The sequence below is a fragment of the Rhinopithecus bieti genome, unplaced genomic scaffold, assembly GCF_001698545.2.
Source record: "Rhinopithecus bieti isolate Rb0 unplaced genomic scaffold, ASM169854v2 scaffold_7308, whole genome shotgun sequence".
In the NCBI taxonomy this organism is placed as follows: Eukaryota; Metazoa; Chordata; class Mammalia; order Primates; family Cercopithecidae; genus Rhinopithecus; species Rhinopithecus bieti.
The window spans coordinates 970425-992181 of NW_016805423.1; the positions used below are offsets into that span (position 1 = coordinate 970425).

Here is a 21757-nt window from a genome sequence, read left to right on the forward strand (position 1 = left end):
TTTAATTTGGCCCACAGCAAGCGATTAGCATTGTCAGCTCTCCAAAGCCTTAGGGGTTCTTGAGGGCTCCTTTCCATGAGATCCCCTTTTCCTGCCTCATTCAGGCTAATGGAAACGCTGACGTCACTGATCTCACTCACTTAATACTCATGGGATTCTGTTTAATTCTCACTTGTGCTGCCCTGAGCTAGGTGAGCCTAAGTCCCACAGAGAGGAAAACTGAGTGCCGTAGACTAGCCCTGCTCCTTACACTGGACTGTGCTGGTGCTGTTGGGCTCAGGGCTGCCCTGGATGGTGGGGCTGGGGAGAGGGGTCTGTGCTCTTCATTGCCCTTTCCCCTCTCCCCAGTCGCACACCCCTCGCCCAGCCTGGCCCCACTGTTGTCTGCCCTCTACATGGTGTCTATGCAGGACACATTTGAAAGTTGCTGTCATGGGAGCTCCCCCATCAGTCAGGGAAGCCTGTCCCAGGAAAAGGAAAGGAAGCCAAGGCGTCTGTTTGGTCAGGGTCATCTAGACCTTCAATAGCTGTGTTCATGGAAAGAAGCATCTAGGCAAGCAGCCAGGGACTGTGGTCAGGGTCCCTCTGTACCTCCCTCTTCCCACTCCATGTTCATTATCCTGCCTTTCAATGGCAGAATTCAAATAGAGTGGCCCGACCACATGATGACAGAATATGCAACCTTTTAGAATTAGGGTGAAAATATAGCCTTTTTTTTTAACATGGAAAGACAGCTGGAACAGCTTATTAGAATAAAAAAATAGTAACTAGTAGTTTGGAGAAGAATATGTTCCCTAATTTATAAAACGTTTGTGGACTACTTGAATATGCAGAGAAAACCTCTGGAAGATGAAGGCTTTCTCTGGGTAATGAGATTGTGCTGATCTTTTTTTATTTGCCTCATTTTGTGGGGAAAAGAAAGAGAGATCAGCCTGTTACTGTGTCTATATAGAAAGAAGTAGACATAAGAGACTCCATTTTGTTCTGTATTTGAGATGCTGTTAATCTGTGACCCTACCCCCAACCTTGTCCTTGCAAGAGACATGTGTTGTGGTGACTCAGGCTTAATGGATTTTGGGCTGTGCAGGATGTGCTTTGTTAAACCAAGTGCCTGAAGGCACGCTTGGCTGGTAAAAATCTGGCCCGTCCCCTCGGGCAAGGACAACATCTCGGTGTAGAACCCGATGTATGCTCTGTTACACTGGAGCATAAGGAGAAAACGGCGCCTTGATGTGGCATAAGGTGGGACTTGGCTGGCGCAAATGCTGCTAAAAGGCTAGGAGATGTTTGCATATGCATATCAAGGCACACGCATTTTCCGTTTGAACCTTATTCATTGTCACAGAGATCTTTCATGCGCATATGTCCTTACTGCATTAATTTCTCCCTTTCGATGATCCTATTGTCCTGCCACTCCCTTATCTTTAAGATGGTAAAGATAATTATCAATAAATACTGAGGGAACTCAGAGACCGGTGCCGGCGTGGGTCCTCTGTATGCTGAGCGCCGGTCCCCTGGGCCCACTTTTCTTTCTCTATACTTTGTCTCTGTGTCTCATTTCTTTTCTCAAGTCTCTCATTCCACCTAATGAGAAACGCCCACAGGTGTGGAGGGGTGGGCCACCCCTTCATCATTTATTTTGTAATTTGTCTGAAATGAACACATGATACTTTTGAAATAAAGCAACAAAGTTTTCAAATTAAAAGTTTTTGTAAATAAATATATCCAAAGTTTAACAGCGTCTCTCCCATTTCTTCTTTATCCCATTCCCATTGTCCTTCTTTCTGCTCTAGGCTCTAGGCCTGCAACAGTGGAGCCGAGTCTCTGCCCACCCCCACCAACCACAACCCACTGCTGACGTCACCAATCTCACTCACTTAACACTGATGACATTCAGTTTAATTCTCACTTGTGCTGCCCTGAGCTAGGTGAGCCTAAGTCCCACCACACCCCACCACCACCTCTCCCCTGTGGAGTGTTGGGCCTCTCTCTGATTGACAGGCTCTACGGTAGAGACCCAAGTCCTAGCACCAGAAATGTCAAAGCCCTATGTACTACTGGGCCAGGCCCTGTGCCACGGTTGTGATGTATGTGGTCTCCTGCCCACAGCGGTTATTGTGAGCAGGAGACTACATAAGACCATACCTAAGCGGCTGGTTTGGGGGTAAAGCTGGGATCCGAACCTGCATATGTCTGACTCAAAGTCCAAACTGAAATCAAGTCTGATGGCAGTTTGAAAAGACAGAACACACATTTTTCAAGGATGGAAGAACACGGCATGGGAAGATTTCCTCCATCCCTAGCCACCTTCAGACATAGGAGCTCTCTGACCTCTGGAGGTGGCTGGGACCTTACACCTACTTCCTGTCAGGAAACGGGCTGGCTGCTGGGATGTGTGCTAGAATCTGGGACAATAAGATGAAATAAACACAGTACAGGGAGTTAAGAAATTGGCTTTATCCCTAGGTAAGATAAAAATTGGTTTTATCCCTATGTATTCTTGAGCAAGTTTCTAAATTTCTCTGAGCCTTAGTTTCCCTTGGCGTAGTGGCTAGATAGAAAGATTATCTGTGTCATTAAAGAGGTAGAAGACGCCGGGCGCGGTGGGCTCAAGCCTGTAATCCCAGCACTTTGGGAGGCCGAGGCGGGCGGATCATGAGGTCAGGAGATTGAGACCATCCTGGCTAACATGGTGAAACCCCGTCTCTACTAAAATACAAAAAATTAGCCAGGCGTGGTGGCGGGCGCCTGTAGTCCCAGCTACTCGGAGGCTGAGGCGGGAGAATGGCGTAAACCCGGGAGGCGGAGCTTGTGGTGAGCCGAGATCGCGCCACTGGACTCCAGCCTGGGCGATACAGCAAGACTCCGTCTCAAAAAAAAAAAAAAAGAGGTAGAAGACCATGGTTCCAAAAAGAGGCCAAAGCATGCAGAGTCAGACCCTGCCAGTCCCACAGCAGGTCTAGCGGCTGTGTCTGCCATTTTGAAAGAAGGGTGGTGTAGCTCAGTGATGCTGCAAGGGTCCTGAAGCACAGAATTGTAAAATGCTCCTGCTGAAAGACCACAGGGGCTGTCTGGCCCACCCTCCCACTCAGGAATCCTTGTATCAGATGGACTATTTCCAACACCCAGAACTGGGTGTGGCGCTGGCCGACTCCTGCGAATCCCAGGGTGAGGTCAGGGTGGCGCTGAGTGGGTAAAGCTAATAGATGTTGGAAAACCTGGACTGGGAGCCTGGGACCCAGATTCCTCTGATCCTGAATTCGTGGCTCTCTATGTGGTGATTCTGACTTTGAAAGATCTCAGAGGATTCCAGGGAGGGACCAAGCACAGCAGAGGTTGAAATGCTGCTGGTAGATCTAGTGGGCAGAGTGTTAGGCTCACTGGTCGCTCTCCCAGGGCAGCAGCCAGACAGGACACCTGGGGCTGCTGCCCCAGGTGGATAAGGGTTTACACGCACAGGCTATGCTGGTCTTTGGAAGGAGTGAGGGACAGGTAACATGGCTCCATGCTCTTCTCAAGACCAAATAGGCATGTAGGGGAAAGAGAGCTAAGCCAGTTGCTCAGCTTGGGAAGTGTTCAAGCACTTATACAAACCCATCTGACTTGGCATGGCCAACTGATTCAACACGGCTGTGCAGTCACTCAAAGAAATCAACATGCACACTTCTCTGCTAACTTCTTTGTGCCAACTTTGACCAAACTGATGCATTTCTGAAGGACTAACATATACTTTGCATCCATAAATAAAAGGGCTGCTGCCACATTTCCAAGTGGGTATTTATTTCTGAAGATTCAAACAAATCTTGGGTACACTGTGTATGGAGAAATGAACAAAGTCTGAATTCCCTAAAACCTCAAGCTGTTGTCATTCACAAGTGTGCTTGGCTGAGCCATGGACCCAGTTTCATTCATTCTTCAGTCACTCAGTTATTTGGTTGATAGTGGTGGGCGGGCACTCTGCTTGGGTGGGAGATGTGGGTATGACTGAGAGGCACAGGCACTGCCCTAACTTTGGTCCACTGTGGTACCCAGAGCATCAAAAAAGCAACCATAATGTTGCTTTATCAAATCAAAACTACAATGAGGTATCACTTCATACACATCAGGATGGCTATTACCAAAAAAAACAAAAAACAAAAACAAACGAGTGTTGGCAAGGGTGTGCAGCAATTAGAACCCTGTGTATTGCTGGTGAGAATGTAAAATGGTGTAGCCAACGTGGAAAGCAGAAGGGTGGTTCCTCAAAAAGTTAAAAACAGAATCATCAACTCTGGGTGTGGTGGCTCACACCTGTAATCCCAACACTTTGGGAGCCAAGGGGGAAGATTGCTTAAGCCCAGGAGTTCAAGACCAGCCTGGGTAACATGGCAAAACCCTGTCTCTACTAAAAATACAAAAAATTAGCTGGGCATGGTGGTGTGTGCCTGCAGTCCTAGCTACTTGGGAGGCTGAGGTGAGAGGTTGGCTTGAACCCAGGAGGCAGAGGCTGCAGTGAGCTGAGATCGTGCCACTGCCTGGGTGACAGAGTGAGACCTTGTCTCAAAAAAAATAAATACTAGTAAAAATAGAATCATCATATTATCTGGTAATTCTACTTCTGAATATATACTCCCAAAAATTGAAAGCAAGGACTTAAAGAGATATTTGTACCCCCATATTCAGAGCACTATATTCCTGATAGCTAAAAGGTAGAAACAGCCCAAATATGCATCAGCAGATGAATAGGTAAACAAAATGTGGTATATGCAATGGAATATTATACAGCTGTAAAAAGGAAGAGAATCCTGACACATACTACAGCACAGATGAGCCTTGAGGACATTATGCTAAGTGAAATACACCAGACACAGAAAGACAAATGCTGTGTGATTTCACTGAGATGAGGCATCTAAGAAGTCAAATTCATAGAAACAGAAAGTAGAATGGTGGTTGCCAGGGACTGGGGGAGAAGGGAATGAAGAGTTAGTGTTTAACAGATACAGAATTTCAGTTTGAGAAGATGAAAAAGTTCTAGGGGTGGATGATGATGATAGTTGCACAGCATTGTTGATGTACTTAATGCCACTAAACTATACACTTAAAAGTGGTTAAACAATAATCTTTATGTTATATATATTTTGCCACAATTTAAAAATATTGCCCAGGACATGTGAAGCTGGGACAGAGTGCCAGGGAGCATAAGAGAGAGGCAGCAGACCCAGTATTGTAGGAGAGGACATTCTAGAAAAGGTTTCTGGAGAAAGTGGCCTCTGAACTGAGAAGAATCGACAGGCATAGATAGAAGATAAGGGTAGGGATCGGGGAAGTATGGAGGAGAGAAAGAGCGTGTGGAAGGGCTCAGAGGTGGGGGTGGTACATTCCACAACATGAATAAAGTTCAGTGAGGCTGGCGCTCAAATACAAGCCCTCCAGGGTGAGGCCTGGCTGCCCTTGGAGGGCTTGTGCATGATGGGAAGGGGCCTGGATTGTATCCTAAGGAAAACCCCAGACGGGTGAAGATCATGAGGGGGCAGTGCAATGAACACACTAGAGGGCTTAGGAGTAATGTGCAAGGCCCTGTCAACTGAGACGGATAAAGAGGGGAGTTGATTCCATCAAGAAGCAGCTGGTGCATAGTATGAGGGGCAGGGCTTAGTGGCTGGGAGGATGATGAATGCATAGCCCAGAGGGTGTGTGCGTAGACATACAAGGCCAGGCTGCTGTAGGAGAGCAGGGGCATGACATGAGAAACATCACCGGGGAAAGAAAGGGCCAGAGAATGTGTGCGTTTTTTGAATGCTAATTCTTGATTCTACTGATTCTCATTAATTTACTTAATACAGATTTATTTGAACATTGTTGCTGACTTGACTAGCAAAATCATTTTTTGCAAGATATTTATCATCAAAGATGGTAAAAACATTGAAGGACTTATTAAGTCTTCATACAGCATGTTGCCTGCTGCACCAAGGCCACAAAAATCCTCATGAAGTTCATCTCATGCAGTGTTCAGGAGATGAAACTTTCTGGGGATTGTTTAACTGTTACCACTAACTTTAAAAATGTTGGATTACATGTCAGAAACTGCCTTTATTAAAATACGCATTTAAAAATAATCAATTGGCCCCAACTACATCCAAGTCTACTGAGTTCCTCTTGGCCTATTCTACATTCCAAACTGATTCAAGATCTTGCAAAGAACTTTCTTCTTTATGCCAACTCTGAATAGGGCCCAAACCCATCCCACATCCCAGATCAAGTTCTGACACATGTAAAAAGGGAACAGCAGTTAAATGTAACCCCCGAGGTCAGTGCTGTCAGAGAAGCAGTGACCCACTAACAGAACTGGCTTTATGTGGGGACAGGTGTTTATGTCAGAGACAGACGTAGTATGGGCTTCCTAGACAATCAAGCCTGAGACACCCTGGGCAGCAGGTGGCCCTGGCTGGCTCATTCTGGTCAGAATAGAGTCTTCTAGAATTTATTTTTATTTTACTTTATTTTATTTTTAAAAGGGAGTCTCGCTCTGTCGCCCAGACTGGAGTGCAGTGGCATGATCTTGGCTCACTGAAAAGTCTGCCTCCAGGGTTCAAGCGATTCTCCTGCCTCAGCCTCCCAAGTAGCTGAGATTACAGGCACATGCCACCACACCCACAAATTTTTGTATTGTTAGTAGAGACGGTGTTTCACCATGTTGGTGAGGCTGGTCTCAAACTCCTGACCTCAGGTGATCCACCTTCCTTGGCCTCCCAAAGTGCTGGGATTAGAGGCATGAGCCACCACACCCGGCCAAGTCTTCTAGAATTTAGAACATTAAGCTCTTCCCTTGTAAAAATAAGAGGACACAAATTTTAAAAAAGAAATAAAATAGGAAGACAGGGATAGGAGTTCAAAGGGCAGGAAGAAGGGGAAGAAAAGACCTTGTATGAGGACCATCCCCGTGGGCAGCCTCTGATCTAGTGACATTGATGGACAGTCTCTGGCAGACAGAACAGAGGACTTGGCTCTCTTTGCATCACTCCACCCCTCTCCTCCCTGGAGCAAAAGCTCCAGCCTTTTTCAGGAACTCGGGTGCACATTAGGGAAGAAGCAGCAACCTTTCACTGCTTCACAAGCACTCTAGCAAAGGCTGGAACACAGCTACTCCATTTAACTTATAGAAGCATAGCAGGTTAGAGGTTGCTAACTCTGACCTTTCCACCATGTCGAATCCTGTGGTAAGGTCAGGAACTTGCCTGTCTTTTCCAGCCACCACAGCCTCCAGAGACTGCCTGCCCAAACACAGCCACCTGCCCCTATCTTGGAGGGGTCTGGAGGAGGGAGGGGAGTCTATTTCTTAGCCAGATATCGGTCTGTTTCTCATCTTCTCCCAGGCAACCTTCTGGAAGGCTCAAGTTCATCGGAGCACATTTTTTCCTGTAGGACACCAGAGGCCCGGCTTTGCCAGTCTAGTTTTCACAGGGCTGTGAAACGTTAACTAGAAACAGGCTGGACCTCTCCCCTCCTTCAGCTCCCCCAGCCCCACCCCGCCAGCACGTGAATCAACCCTCTGACTCACCCCACCATTTAAATATGCAGAATTTCAGTTCTAAATTCTGGACCCTCAGCAGTTTTAGAAATGTAGGAGTCTCTGTCAGGAAGGTCTACTTCCCCAGAAAGGGACCTCCAGAGATGGGGCAGATCTGGGGCAGGCCAAGGTCCAGCCATTCCGCTGCTCAAGGCCACATGTTTCAGCACTCCGTCCCACCCCTCGGAATGGCCAGGCTGAGGCCAGCCTTCCAGCTGTCAAGGGAATAGTAAGAGGCTTTGCACCAAGGTCTAGAGCTGGGGTAGGGAGAGGACCCTCGAAGGACCAAGCAACATGAGAAGGCCATAGCAAGTGGGGCTTTCCTTTGACTAGTCATTCTCATCATTCTAGTAAAGCAAAGAGAAGAGACTTCTGCCAGCAAAGAGGAGGGCTCCTTCAAGCCACGGCTCTTAAGAGCCACTTATCCGCTCCCTGCTCAGAAGGAGACATGGCTGTCATCTGGGAGTGTGTGGGTGAATAGGGTCAAATGGAGAAGAGGTTAGCCAGTCCCAAACTTCAGAAGCAATCCGTAAGAGAACAACAGAGAAAGGCAGGCATGTTTCCAGAGAGTTATCTGGAAGCATGGCCAAGGTGCCAAGCCCTTAAGCTATCAGCACAACTCCTGGAACCTCATTCAGAATGTTCCACTCTGAAGGACTTATTTCCCCATCTCCTAAATTCAGCCACTCTACAGTTCCTCCCGAAACTCTGGCAACACCTACCAGCAGGCTTGGAACAGGCTGTCCCAAACTTACTCATGATCTGAGATCTCAAAGTCGATTGTAAATTGGGTTGTTTGCAAATCAGAAATGATTGGGTTTCCAGTGTAGTTCACAAAGCCTAGTTAATCCATAATGCTCCAGTAATAACATATGTTCTATTCCAGCTAAACTAAGCCTCCATTTAAAAAATAATTCCTATGGGCAAATGCACTCAGTTTCATCTTGGAAAACTAGGAGAACATAGTCTTCTGCCCCAGTGGAAAAAAAAGAGTTGACATTGACAGTCTGGGGCACATTGTGGGGCAATGGAAGAAATTCGCACCTTGAAGCCAGACAGAGCAGGCTCCAATCTTGGCTCTACTACTTGATAGTCAGAGGCCTGTTGGAATGAACCTCAGTGTCCTCATCTTCAAAACAGATAGAATACCTATCTTACAATATTTTTATGAGAATTAAAAATAATGAGTTTATTATAAGCTGGGACATAGTGATTATGTGATGAGATCAATTTTCATCCAAAGAGATGAGTAACTGTGAGAAACTCAAATAGATAAGAGAAATGGGAGAAACTTGGAGACAGGCAATGTTGCCCAGGCCTTTAAGAACTTGGAAACTGGGTCCAGAAACTAGATACCAGTAAGATCAATGCTGGTCACCAGCAATGGATGCATTATAATAAAGTAGTTACAGGGCAAGTAAGTGTGCTTGGAGAGGTTCACATCTATGGAGAAAAAGGAGCTCAGGGCAGTGGAAGGAGGAACTGCTCTGCTCCTCTCTCAAGACTGGGTTTCCAAGACTAGTTCTGAGACTGGGGTTGGATGTCCCTTCCCATACTACCACCTTGGCACTAGAGGGGGCCCTAGGGAAAATGCCTACTTGTATTGAGGAGGTTGTGCCATGAATGAGCTGGGCACAAGACGGTAGGCTCACTGTGCATGCCCAACAAGGCAGGGCGCTATATTGCTGGCCAGGGGCTTTCTCTTCCACTGCACACACTCCCACACCCTGGCCCAGCACACGGTCTGGCACCAGCACCTGGCTCGGCTCATCATCAGAGCTGGTTCTTTAGTGGATGAAGGGAAGGAAGACATACCTGAGGGAGCAGGATGCAGCTCAGAGCCATTTAATTTTAACATTTAAAGAAATGTGAGCTTAATTAGTACTCCCCCACCCCCATGGGTGTGAGGCAGAATTTATTATTCACAGATTTATTCAGTAAGCTGATGAGAAGCTCTTTGAAGGGGAAAAAAAAAAAAAAGTTAGCGGAGCCAACATGAGCTCATCAAAAGCCAGTCTTGCCAAACCAACCTCATTTCCTTTGTTAATGGGGCTCCTGACCTAGCAGGAAGCCATAACATGGTGTTACTTGAATGGAAGAAGCCTTTTGACAAAGCCTGTCATGATATCCTGCTAGACAAGATGGGGACACGTGGCTGGGGAGTCCTCAGGGAAAACTGGCTCAAAGCATGCCTAGCTCGGGTGCCCATGGGCCAGCGTCACCCAGAAAGAAGCTGCTCTAAGTGCATGCCACTCAACACTCATCACAGACTTTGGAGAAAGAAGAAAACTGCTTACAAATGTGTGAATGACGTGGATGACACGAAGCGGGGAGGATTAGACAGTCCAAAGGCTGATAACTCAAAATTAGACCCACGGCTATAAGGAGGGACCCCAACCAAGGAGAATGATTCCTATGGGGAGAAAATATGAAATTGGACCATAGCTTCAAGGAATTCAGCTAGTCAGCAGTTGGAAGGGTGACACCTGGCTTGGCACAATGTATGGGGACAAGTCCCTGGTGTTTTGACCACAAGTTCACAATTCCAGCCTGTGACGAGGACCCTCAGATTCAGATGTGAGCCTCCCTCTGTCTTCTTCCCAGGGAGACCACCCTGACAGCACCACACTAGGCCTAGGCAGCTTGGGCCCCCAGAGGGCTGGAAGCCTTATTTTGTGGGGAAGAGTGAAGGCCAGCAGCTCAGGACGCAAAGGCTCTGGGCTATGCGATGGCTGTTTCCACCACTGTGAACTGATGGGCTGGTTCTGCATGGTTCCAGAAGACTGACTTTGGCCTGATGGAGTAGAGTGTAGGAAGACAGAATTCAGGGAAATCTAGGAAAATGAGTGACATGGGAGAGAGGGAGGGGCCATGACTGGATGTTCACATCCAGGCAGCCTTGCAGCTCCCATCCTTGGGCTTCAGCTTCAGATGCCTGAGGGCAGTAGTGGGCCTGCCAGAGGGAACTGTCTGGTCCAGAGATTGGCAAACCACAACCTGTGGGCTGCGTTCAGTTCCCAGCCTGTGTCTATCAATAAGTTTTATGCGGACACAGCCATGCCCACTTGCTTATCTATTGTGAAGGGGAACTTTCGTGCTGCTACAGCAAAGTTGAATAATTTCAGCACAGACCTCATGGTTCACAAGTTTGACATATTCACTACCTGGCCCTTTACAGAAAATGTCTGTTGACCCCTGGTCTAGTCCCATGGTGTTCAAACGCATCAACCACCAAATCTTTCTGCAACCAATGCTTCTGGAGAAGCACAATGTGTGAGACAGACAAAAGCAGGTGTCATCAAGACAAAACAACGAGAGGGGAGTATGGAGTCCCCTGCTCATACCTCTCCACACTCCAGCCCCAGGCCAAGAAGAGGCCAGGAAGGGGCTCTCCAGAACATTCCAGAGCACCAGACAGCCCCCTTAGGTCCTGGTTTGTGCGTCAGTCCTCTGTCACGCTAACTTCTCTTTGCTGTTTCCCTCTTTTAGATTTCTGAGCCTCACATCCTCTCTGACTGTGTCCAGTCCAAGCTCTCAACCCTGAGAAGTCCTTTTGTTCCTGAAAGAAAGAAACTATCCTTGTTGTTTCCAACCTCCTGGTGGGTAGTACGCTGCTCAGTCGGGCCCAGTGGTTCCCATTTCAAGGCTTCAGGGCCACAGGAGGTGCCTGTGCACACAGTCAGTGTCCCAGCCCTACAGCTCTACTAAGTGTGGCAGGAAGAGCAGAAAGTTCCTCCCTGTCTCCCTTGGGGATGCTTGGGGAGCTCAAGGCATCTTGCAGGGAGGATCAATGGTTTCTTTGAACCACATTTCCCCGTTTCTGTGGGGCTTTCCCTCATTCTCAGCATTGTTCCCAGGGTGCCCAAAGCCACTGGAACAGTAGCCAGCTTTCCTTTCTACCCTGGATACTAACTCCCAAGGAGGTCATCCTCCTGCTGTAGGTGGGCCCAAGACATGGTTGAGATCATCGTCCTGCTGTAGGTGGGCCCAAGACACGGTCTGCCAGCCTTCCCAGAGAAGCGACTCTCGGTGGAGCAGGCTGCAGCTTGCCTCCGGGACCCTTCCCCCAAGCAGACCTGTCACTCAGCTTTATTCCTGAGCAAGGGAAATGACCAAGCATGCCTGAGGGGCCACACTCAGGTCTCCACCAGGCCTGTGCTACAGACGTAGAACAAGGGGTCCAGTTTCCAGGCGAGCCAAAGGGAGTTGTGCCTTGCCCATAAAAACAGATGACAGAAAAGCCTGACAGAGTCAGCTACTTTTATGTCACGGCTCAGGCTCAGGCCTTCAGAGAGGCTGCCGCGCCATCACCATGGAGCGCAGAGCTCTCCTGCCAGTTTCCAGCCTCGCTCTTTCCCGGGCCTTCTCCACCACAGTCTAGTGTTTTCTATCATTTCTCCATGTTTATTTCTATTCTTTCCTACACCACGCATTTAAAAAATGTTCCACATCAAATCTCATTAAGTTTTGTTCTGCTCATCCATTCAGGGCTCTATTTCTCTCAGTCGAATTAATAACACCCATGTGTTTTGTGATTTTCTCTGTTGTTTATTTTATCTTTCTTTTTGAGTTAAATAGATCCACTGGCCAGGTTGTGCAACTCCCACTAGGATGGTCCACCCTGCCCTCCACCAACACATACACCCTTTCTCCTCCTTCCTCGCACATCTGCCCATCCCCACCCTCCAACCACCTACCAGCCCACTTGCTTCCCCATTACAGGCAACCCACCTCACCTCCATACCCCCCACACATATGAACACACACTTCCCCCTCACAGGCACCCATCCTACCTCCAAACCCCCCACACGACATGAACACATGCTTCCCCTCACAGGCACCCCCACCCCACTTCCCTACCCCCCACACACATTGAACACACACTTCCCCCTCACAGGCATCCCACCCAACTCCATCCCCGGACACACACGTGGAACACATACTTCCCCATCACAGGCACCCCATGCCACCTGCATACCCCCACACATGCACACACATTTCCCCATCACAGGCATCTCATCCCACCTCCACACATTTCCCCCATACCACCTCTTCCCTCACACCTACCCCTTCACATACACCCCAACCCTCACCCCACAACTCCACTCACACATCCTCATACTTTACTCTCCTCTGCCTCCTACCCCAGTCCTTCCCATCCCCACACACCCCCAACATCTCCACATATGCCTACCTCCCCTCTGCACCCACACACCTCCTCCCCACACTCAGCTTTCTACTCATAGACAGGCCTCCCTCACATACACAGCTATACACAATTACCCACAAACACACTCAGGCTGCCCAAACCATGGGTGCCCCTCTTGTTCCTCCAGGGCTTCCTAGCACACCCATCTCACACCATAGGTGGGTGTTCACTGTGGAAAGGCTGAGCTCCCTGTCCTGACCAACTCACTCAGGATCCTGAGGCTCCCCCACCCTGTGCCTTCCCACCGGTGACCTTCTTTCCCAGGGACACCCTTGGGATGTGCAAGCCCAGGTTGGGGATGGCAAGTTCATGAATAAAGGACTGGAAAATGACTCTTCTTTTCTTTTCTTGTCTGCTCCAAAATACAGTCATCCCCCGCCCCTCCTAACCTCCAGGAAGCTTCCTGCCTGCGGTATCCATTGTCTGCATGTGGGCAGACTTCCCTCTGGACTTGGCTGAAGGATCGTTCACAGGTTACACCTAGTCCTACCAGACACTGGTTTCCGAAGCCCCTTCTCTTATCTCCTGGGAGGACTGGTCTCACGTTGGCCTGTTTCCCATAGAGGAAAACCTCTCTGCGCCTTCCAGACGTGGTCTTAGAGGCTTTGGCTGGATGGCTCGTCTTTTCTCTAAAGGCGCCAGGGCACATTTCCGGACCCCACTGACATTTAGAAAATCTAAATATCCAAAAATGTCTTCATGGCCTTTAAAAGAATTAGCAATTAGTTGTTAAAGGTCTCTGTGATTCCCAAAATGTTTAGCCCTTCTTTAACTTTTTTTTCCTAAAACACATTGCTACTCTTCATTTCCCATGTTCATTTCTGGAGCAGCTTTACTCCAAGAGGAAAGAATCAGTAATCAACACAAGTAATAGGTCTGAGTAACAGATTTCAAATGCCACAACAAGGGCAGGCAATTAGAAATATGCTGAGCAGGCCGGGCGCAGTGGCTCATGCCTATAATCCCAGCACTCTGGGAGGCCGAGGCGGGTGGATCACAAGGTCAGGAGTTGGAGATCAACCTGGCCAACATAGTGAAACCCTGTCTCTACTAAAATACAAAAAATTAGCTGGACCTGGTGGTGCGCACCTGCAGTCCCAGCTACTCGGGAGACTGAGGCAGGGGAATCGCTTGAGCCCGGGAGGCAGAGGTTGCAGTGAGCCGAGATCACACCACTTCACTCCAGCCTGGTGACAGAGCCTTGATTACTGTTCAGGCTGGAGTGGAGTAGCATGATCATAACTCATTACAGCCTCAAACTTCTGGGCTCAAGTGATCCTCCCACTCCAGCCTCCCAAGTAGCTGGGACTACAGGCATGTGCTATCATGCCTGGTTAATTTTTTCTTTTTCTTTTTGTAGAGATGGGGTCTCACTGTGTTGCCCAGTCTGGTCTCGAACTCTTGGTCTCAAGCAATCTTCCTGACTCAGTCTCCAGAAGTGATGGGATTACAGCATATCTGGCTTATTTCATTTTAATTTTACTCTCAGAACACACTGAAAGTCAAGGTATTCTTGCTCCCATTTTATAGATAAGGAAACTAAAGTTCAGAAAGATGAGGAAGCTTGCCTAAGAAGACTTGGCAGGTAAGTGACTGAGCTAGGATTCAAATGTTGAAGTCCATATGGAGGTGGGGTGGGGGGCATGTCCACCCATCACACCAGGCGGCACCAACACGAGGATCTGGGAAGAGAGCACAACAGCAACCTAAGCTTCCACCAACAGAAATCCTAAGGACTCACATGTGAGGATGCAGCAGGGACTGTGCCAAGGGAGGCGCCCTGCTCCAGAACAGAGCAAAGGACCTATGATGTAGACCAGAAAGAAGCTGCCTTCAGATGCCCCCAGGCCACCCAGCCCATAAGGGGTCACACTCTTCACAGGAAGTAAGGTGCTTTCTCCTTTGGGATCCAGAGAGTCTACTAGTTTATACAACATCACATATGTATTGTCCCTACCACTGTGGGGACAAGAGCCACCACTCAGTGATTACTGCATGTGACAGCCAACAGGCTAAATTGTGAACATGCATCTTCTCAGCCCCTGCAGCCCTACGAGGGCTATAAAATAGACACTCAGGGATGAACTGAAACTCAGAGCAGGGAGGAAGTGGCTTGAGCCTACTTGGGAGTCCCAAAGCCCAGATTCAGACTGAGGACTGCCGAGTTCCAGTGGACGATTCAGATTCACACTCCCACTCAGGGTGGTACATTTAATGAAATGCATTTGTTCCTGATGACCTTGCATGATTCAAAACTAAAATTCCCATATGAATACATTTGAAGTAGGAGTCACATTTTAAGCTATTCCTATGAAGTAAGACTTTATAAATATTTTTATTTGCACATATTAGCATAGCACACTCACGTGGTGCATTGGTACCCAGTGTGCAGCTGCAGCCCCAGCTAGATCGCATGGATGAGGTTCCTGGGCCAAAGTCCTCCTCATCCCACCCCCTGGCACCAAGAAGATACCCGAAGGTAGCTCAGCTCTGAGCACTTCCAGCATCTGCTTCTATCACAGCCAGACTGAGGGAGACTAGTGCCCTATTGTTGCAATTAGAATTTGCACCAATGAACAAAAACTACAAAATAGCCCACTCTTCTGGCCTATGGTGCCCCCCTGAAGCTCTGAGAGGCAAGCTGTGGTCTTTTCAGAGCACTTCTGTCCTCTATCAGAAGATTTTGGCTTAGAGCACTGAGGTCAAGGCTGGAACGGCACAATGTTTCCTTCTGAGCTGAGAGGGTCATGGTGGGTTGAACCCAAACTCACTGATTATTCCTAACAAGGAGCAGAGTGAAGCCATCCTAACCAGTCTCCCATGGCTGCTCAGTGTGAGGCAAATGCCACTGGGATGTGGGCCTAGGCTGCGGGAGCCGACTTGCCAGGCTGAGCAGGCCACGATGTGTGGCGCCTGGCAGGAGGACCTCCCCTCCGCCTGGCCCCAGTGCCCCAGGCTCCCTTGCTGATTTCATTATCCCAGTCTTCACGTGATGAGGAAGGGCAGGGATTGTGGCTCTGGAAAGAAGACAGTGCAGCCAGCCTGGCCACACTGCTCTCCAAGAAGATAGCCAGCAACTCCTGACTCGCTTCAGAGCTGGTCTCAAGCTCTCATTAGATGAAGGGGGAGAAAGTGTATGGCAGGACCCTAGAGCTCATTATCTGTCCTCATCCTCTGCCCACTTGAAGCAGGATTCAGCCCCACAGAGTCCATACATTTATGAGAAATGACCAGTTCACTGGCAATTTATAAAGAGGTGGGGGAAAGAGTTCCATGACCAGAACCCAGGAGACATTTCATCATTAGACACCCCCATTCTTGCCCTATTCTTTTCCTGTCCCAGGCACTTCGTTCTCTCCATCATTGGCCTCACAATCTTAAGGGATGCCCTCTATTATTCTAAGTGGTTCATCTCTTTAACCTGGTCTACATATCTGAATGAAAAAAATAGCCTGTTTTCTAAGCAAACCAGAATCAATTATTCCCTCAGCACCTCCCTGAGTGGCTCATTTAACCTCAACTCCAATACAGTGGACTAAGGGTGAGCATATATGAACTAGTCCTCTCACCAATGTGCATCACAAAACCACAGCCACTTTCCACAGTCCTTAAAACAAGTGCAAATTCATCCTAAGTCAACACATTAACATAAAATTAGTTCCAAAGCAGTGATTGTCCTGGGTGCTGAGTAAATGTAAATGCCAAACCACTCTGTAGGGCTATTTCCTAACCCTAGTCCACATACAATTTCTACAAGGAAAAAAAGCCCCTGCAAACGGCTCATGGTCAAACATAAGGAGGTAATCCACCATGAACAAGAGCAAGCAGACATAAAACAATAGGAGAATTCACATTCTTAAAACTTGAGCTAACAGAACGATCTGAAAAAGAGTATAATATAAATATATTTAAAATAATTGAAGACATCAATAACAATACAAAAGAAATCATAAGGAAACACCAATAAACTGTGTCTACAGGGCAGACAGATTTGAACAACTATTATAAGAACTTTAGGAATTAGCAAAATATGTAGTGCCATTAAAATTTATAATGTCAAAAATGGGCCTGACACCAATGAACAAAGCTGGAGAGAGACTAAGTGAACAGAAAGGCATACTTTAAGGAAATCACCCAGGATGCAGCATAAAGCCCTGAAAACTATGAAAGACAGGTTAAGAGACAAGGAGGCCAGAAATGAAAATGTGAAGCCATATGTAAAAGGAGTTCTAGAAAAAAGGATGAAGAAAATAGGGGTGTGCAATATCAGGAATGTTTTGGCTGAAAATTTTCAAAATTAAAGAAAAACTCTAATTTTCAAAAGAAATAGCATATCAAACTTTCTAACAGATAAGTGAAAATTAAGCCATACTCAGATACCTTATGGTAGAACAAATATTAAATAGAACTAGAGAAAAAACAGGATACCTAAGAAGTTATGACAATTAGACTAACGGAAAAGTCCCAACACCAGAAGATAGAGCCATGGTACCTTCAAAGTGTTGAGAAGAAATAACCATTGATTTAAAATCTTGTTTGTAGCTAAACTGTAATTCAAGAGCAAGGGTAAAATAGAGGTGTTTTCAGACAAAGACTTAGAGATTTTCTTACTCATAGGCCTACTGAAAGTAACAATAAAGGATATCCTTCAGGAAAAAGAAATAATCAATAGCATGGGTGAAATGCAAGAAGCAATCAATGGTGAACAAAGAAACCAGTAAACTTGTGAGTACATAAATAACCACTCACTTATTTATAAATAACAGAATAGTAACAATTTATAATAATGACCACTGTGGGGAGGTTAAAGACAGGTAGAACAAAAATATGGGTCAACAATAAGTGGAAAATGAGAGAGGATGGTGGGCAAAAAAGCATCTAGGATCCTTATTTTGCTCTCTTGGAGAATAGAGACATTCATGAACTTCAGTGGTTGTTAAGTCATACGTCAATGTTAAATATAAGGGTAATAGTGGGCATCCTATGTTCATGGATTGACAAACTCAACAGGGTAAATATGATCAAATGAGATCATTGTACAAGTACACTGTCACCTAAGGACAGAAGAATGTACAAATGTCACAAAGTGCTACGATTAAAAGTGGACAAAATCCACAGACTTCATAATGATTAATGCTTTGACCCTCTTCCTGCCAAGCCCCATTGCAGAAACTGCTCACAGTGTCCCCGGGGAGGTAGAGTTTGGGTCACTCCTGGCATAAAGCACAGGGAATCACAGCAGGAGGTGAGCCATGCACTGCACACTTTCCTGAACAAACCAGAGTTCAGCTGCTCCATAGCTCTACATACTTCAGTATATTCTGAGCTTCATATGTCCTCTTCCTGGAGTGGTATCCACTGCCCTAGGAGTATCCCCACTAATTTTGTGAGATGTTCACCCATTCCTTACCCCCTTGAGGCAGGGGTTGGAGGCCACTCACCAGTGCTGGCCAAGGTGTACTGGTAGGGCTCGGAGAGGAAGTGTGGGAGGGTGAGGATGAAGGCACCTGCAGCCAGGAAGAGACCCCCGATGCCAATCAGACGTGGACGGTGCACCCGGCTGCCAAAGTAGCTGACAAAGATGATGAGGATGGCATTGCTGATCTGAGAAGAGAGCAGAAAGGCTGAGTGAGACAAGAGGCCCTGTCCTCACCCACCCACAGAGAAGACCTGACCATATCTTATCCAGGAAAACTGGAGAGGGAGGGGGCTGCCCAGTGTCAGCTGGGGCCCAGGCAGAGTTACAGTGTCAGCTTTTCCCAGAGAGCTTCACAAGGGGGCAGGCATAAGCAATTTTGGTTTTCCCTCTGTTATCAGAAACCCTTCTGGGTCTCCCTCTTCTAGACCAGACCAAAGGAAGTATCTGAAGATTATGAAAAGCTCAAAACCTAAACTTTAACCATCTTAGAATCAAACCTTTTTGGGAAAAAGCCAAAGAAACCTCCAATCCTGGCTGGCTCCTAGGAATAAAATGTGTTCCCTAATTAAACGTGAGAGTTTGTACCTAAAGTTTAGGCAAAATCCCAAGTTTAATTAGGTACAAATTAAAGGACCCAAGGACCCTGGCTTGGTGGCCAGAATAACAAGCAAGCAACATGCTTATCTCATTTAATCATGAAACAATTCTCATTTTACCTGACAAAACTGGAGCTCAGAATATTAAGTAACATGCCCATGACCATGAGGTTAGGGAGTGGCCTGAACCAGTCTTGCCTGACTCTAAAACACCAAGGCTTAACTAGAGTTGTCTGCCACCTCTTGGAGAAGAGGATTTCTGGCCAAGCAGCTCTGCTACTATCCTGCCCCTTCCCCTGACTTGGTTTGTTTTCAATTCTGTGAAATGAAGGATAAGAACTAGAGCACCCCAAGGCCCTTCCAGCTGGAAACATGGGTAACTCCATGCTCCTGGTGCTCCCTGGAAAATGTGCTCTCTGAGCCCCACCCAGAACCAGGAAAGGGAACTGAAGGCTCCAGCATGGGGAGTAAGGTCTTCAATGGTAAGGGGATGTTGCCAGGCCTTCTGACCATGTCTCCACCAAAGATGGTCCTCTCCTCAGAGCACAGTTCACCTGGACTGGAGGAGCTCTGTAAATCTGCAGCCATAGCCCTGTCTTGTTACACCCCAGTTTCCTCCCAGCTGGAGAAACAGGTGCTCCTATGTCAGGAAACAGAGGCTAGAGCCTCAGAACATGGCTGTCACTAAGGTCGCCAGTGGCCTTATTGGCAAATGTACTGGTCAATGCTCAGTTCCATTTGACTCAGTTGACCATTTCTTTTATCCTAAAACACTTCCTTCAGAGTTCCCATGACACCATCCTCTCCTGCTTCCCTTCTCCTGTCTACTCCTTCTCGGTCTTCTTGGCTTATTCCTCTTTATCTGCCTGGACTCTCAACATTGGGCCCAGAGCTCGCCCCTAAGTGTGTCCAGTTCCATGGCTATTTATGCTCTGTGTGTGCTTCTAAGTCCCATAGTCTCAGTTCATCTAAACTCTCAGCAAATCCCCTTGGCAGGACTTTCCATAGCCACCTGGAAACCAGTGACTCCTCAACCTCCAATCCTGTCTGAATTACTGTGGCAGCCTCCTAATGGGACCCTGCCTCCATCCATGTCCTGCTACTGTTCATTCTCCACCCAGCAGCCAGAGGGGTCCTGCTGAAGTATCAGACCATGTTCCCTCAGCTCAAACTCCAGTGTTAAAAGGCAAAGGCTGTCCCAGAGCCTCCTGAGCCCTACACAGCCTGTCCCCGGTCACCTCTCAGGTCTGCGCTCTTCTGCTCCTCTCCCTCCCTCCATCCAGCCACACTGCCCCCAGCTGTTCTTTGGCCACACCAAAGAACAAAGGCATTCCCCCAGCCCCCTTTGGTTATTGCTGCTCCTTCTGACTTTAGGTCCTTAGGACTCAGTTCTTATCAACCAGATTCAGGCCTCTGCTCAGATTGAATCATCTCATGAAGGCCCTTCTTTGACCTCTTCATTTAAAATACACCCACATCCCCACCACTGTGGCACCGTGTACCTTTTCCCATCCGTGACTTTCTCTGTCTTCACTGCACTCATCATAACCTGATCGACAGTATGTTTTATTTCCATAAATATTATATTTATCCTTAGAATGATATATGAGCAGAGATTTTTGTCTATTCATTCCTGTTTCCCCAGCACCTAACAGTGCCTAACATATACTTGGTGCTTGTTAAATATTGTTGAAGAAATGAATGAATGAGTAAATGGTAGACTTTTTCTGGAGGAGGACATAGTTGCCCGGGAGACCCCTCGGGCATGGCCAAGAGTGAGATGGTTTATCATCTACAGAGAAAGCGGGTGTGAAGGTGTGTGAGGGGCAGCCCCTGCCAAAGGTGGATCTAGGACATCCTGAAGCCCACACCTGGAAAGAGAGTTTGATTCTTCTGCTTCCTAGATTTTGTTTATTTCCTTCTTATTTCCCTATTGCTTTTCATAAAAGATTGTAAATGCCAGATCATATCAGCTATGCCGACTGTGGCTGACTTTAGAAGGCTTGGGTGAGGGTGGGTGGAGGACCCCAAAGGGGCTCTCAGGGAGGAGGGACAGAGGAGAAGCTCTTCCGCACTCTCGAGGGGCCTGCACTTGTTTCTCTGTGGGAGGCTGAACCTCCACAGGTGTTATGGCTAATGCTGGCTTAAGACCTTGTTCTCAAACTTTTCTTCAGCCACAGAGTCCCTTTGAAAAAACTGTTTTTCCCTAATATAAAACAAACCCCCCAAATGCAGCTGTTCTGGCTCAGAAGAGGGCCCCAAGACTTCAGTCTCCTTAGCCCTGGAGCAGCCCCTGAAACACTACCATGGACTTGCTGTGAGACTCTTTGAAAGCTGTTACAACGCCCATTGTGACATGCCCCTGCCCTTCAACATCTCAAACCAAAGGGGAGTAGGGGCCACTGGTGGGCAGCATGAAGGGCAGGGAGCCTCTAGGGCTCAGCCCTGGCCTTTCGTAGTGGACAAGAGAAGCTGCTGCTTCAAGCCAAGTTGCTCCATGTCTTCTCTTGTTAACTAAGCTCCTCCTCCTGCTGCTGGCCTTTTACGCCCAGCCCGTCAAAGGCTTCCTATCAACTCCTGGGCCCACAGAAGGCTCTCTGAGACTGGGAGCTACAGACTGCAGGTTCATGCTTCCTGGAGGTTCGCTGCACACTCCATGACCCAGATAGCCTCACCTTCACCTTGCACCAGGCCGGGCTCTCTTCTCACATCCCCCCAGGCTTCACGCATATACTGTACACAGGCAGACACATACAGAGTTGCACACAAATACTCAAACATACACAGACACAGATACACACACACACACACAGAGGGTTATAAGGTCAGAGGAATGAACTATCTGATGATATTTGCTTCAAATCATGCCCACAGGCATGAGCCAAAGTCAGGTTCTTGAAAAGTTCATCTGAGACTGGGAAAGATGTTAATGGAAGAATTATTTTTATTTTTTGATTGAATTCTATCGCTGGGAAAATAGTAAGCTC

General features: G+C 47.5%; 1 protein-coding gene across 2 annotated transcripts in view; it reads right to left on the bottom strand.

Annotated features, from left to right (window-relative positions):
- SLCO2A1 (solute carrier organic anion transporter family member 2A1) overlaps positions 1–21757 on the bottom strand; it is an 87641-nt gene that overhangs the window by 22083 nt on the left and 43801 nt on the right. For both annotated transcript variants that reach the window (XM_017872425.1, XM_017872424.1), the window contains exon 3: positions 18197–18359. In XM_017872425.1, the coding sequence (XP_017727914.1) occupies positions 18197–18359 (163 nt within the window). The remainder of the gene's footprint in view (positions 1–18196; positions 18360–21757) is intronic.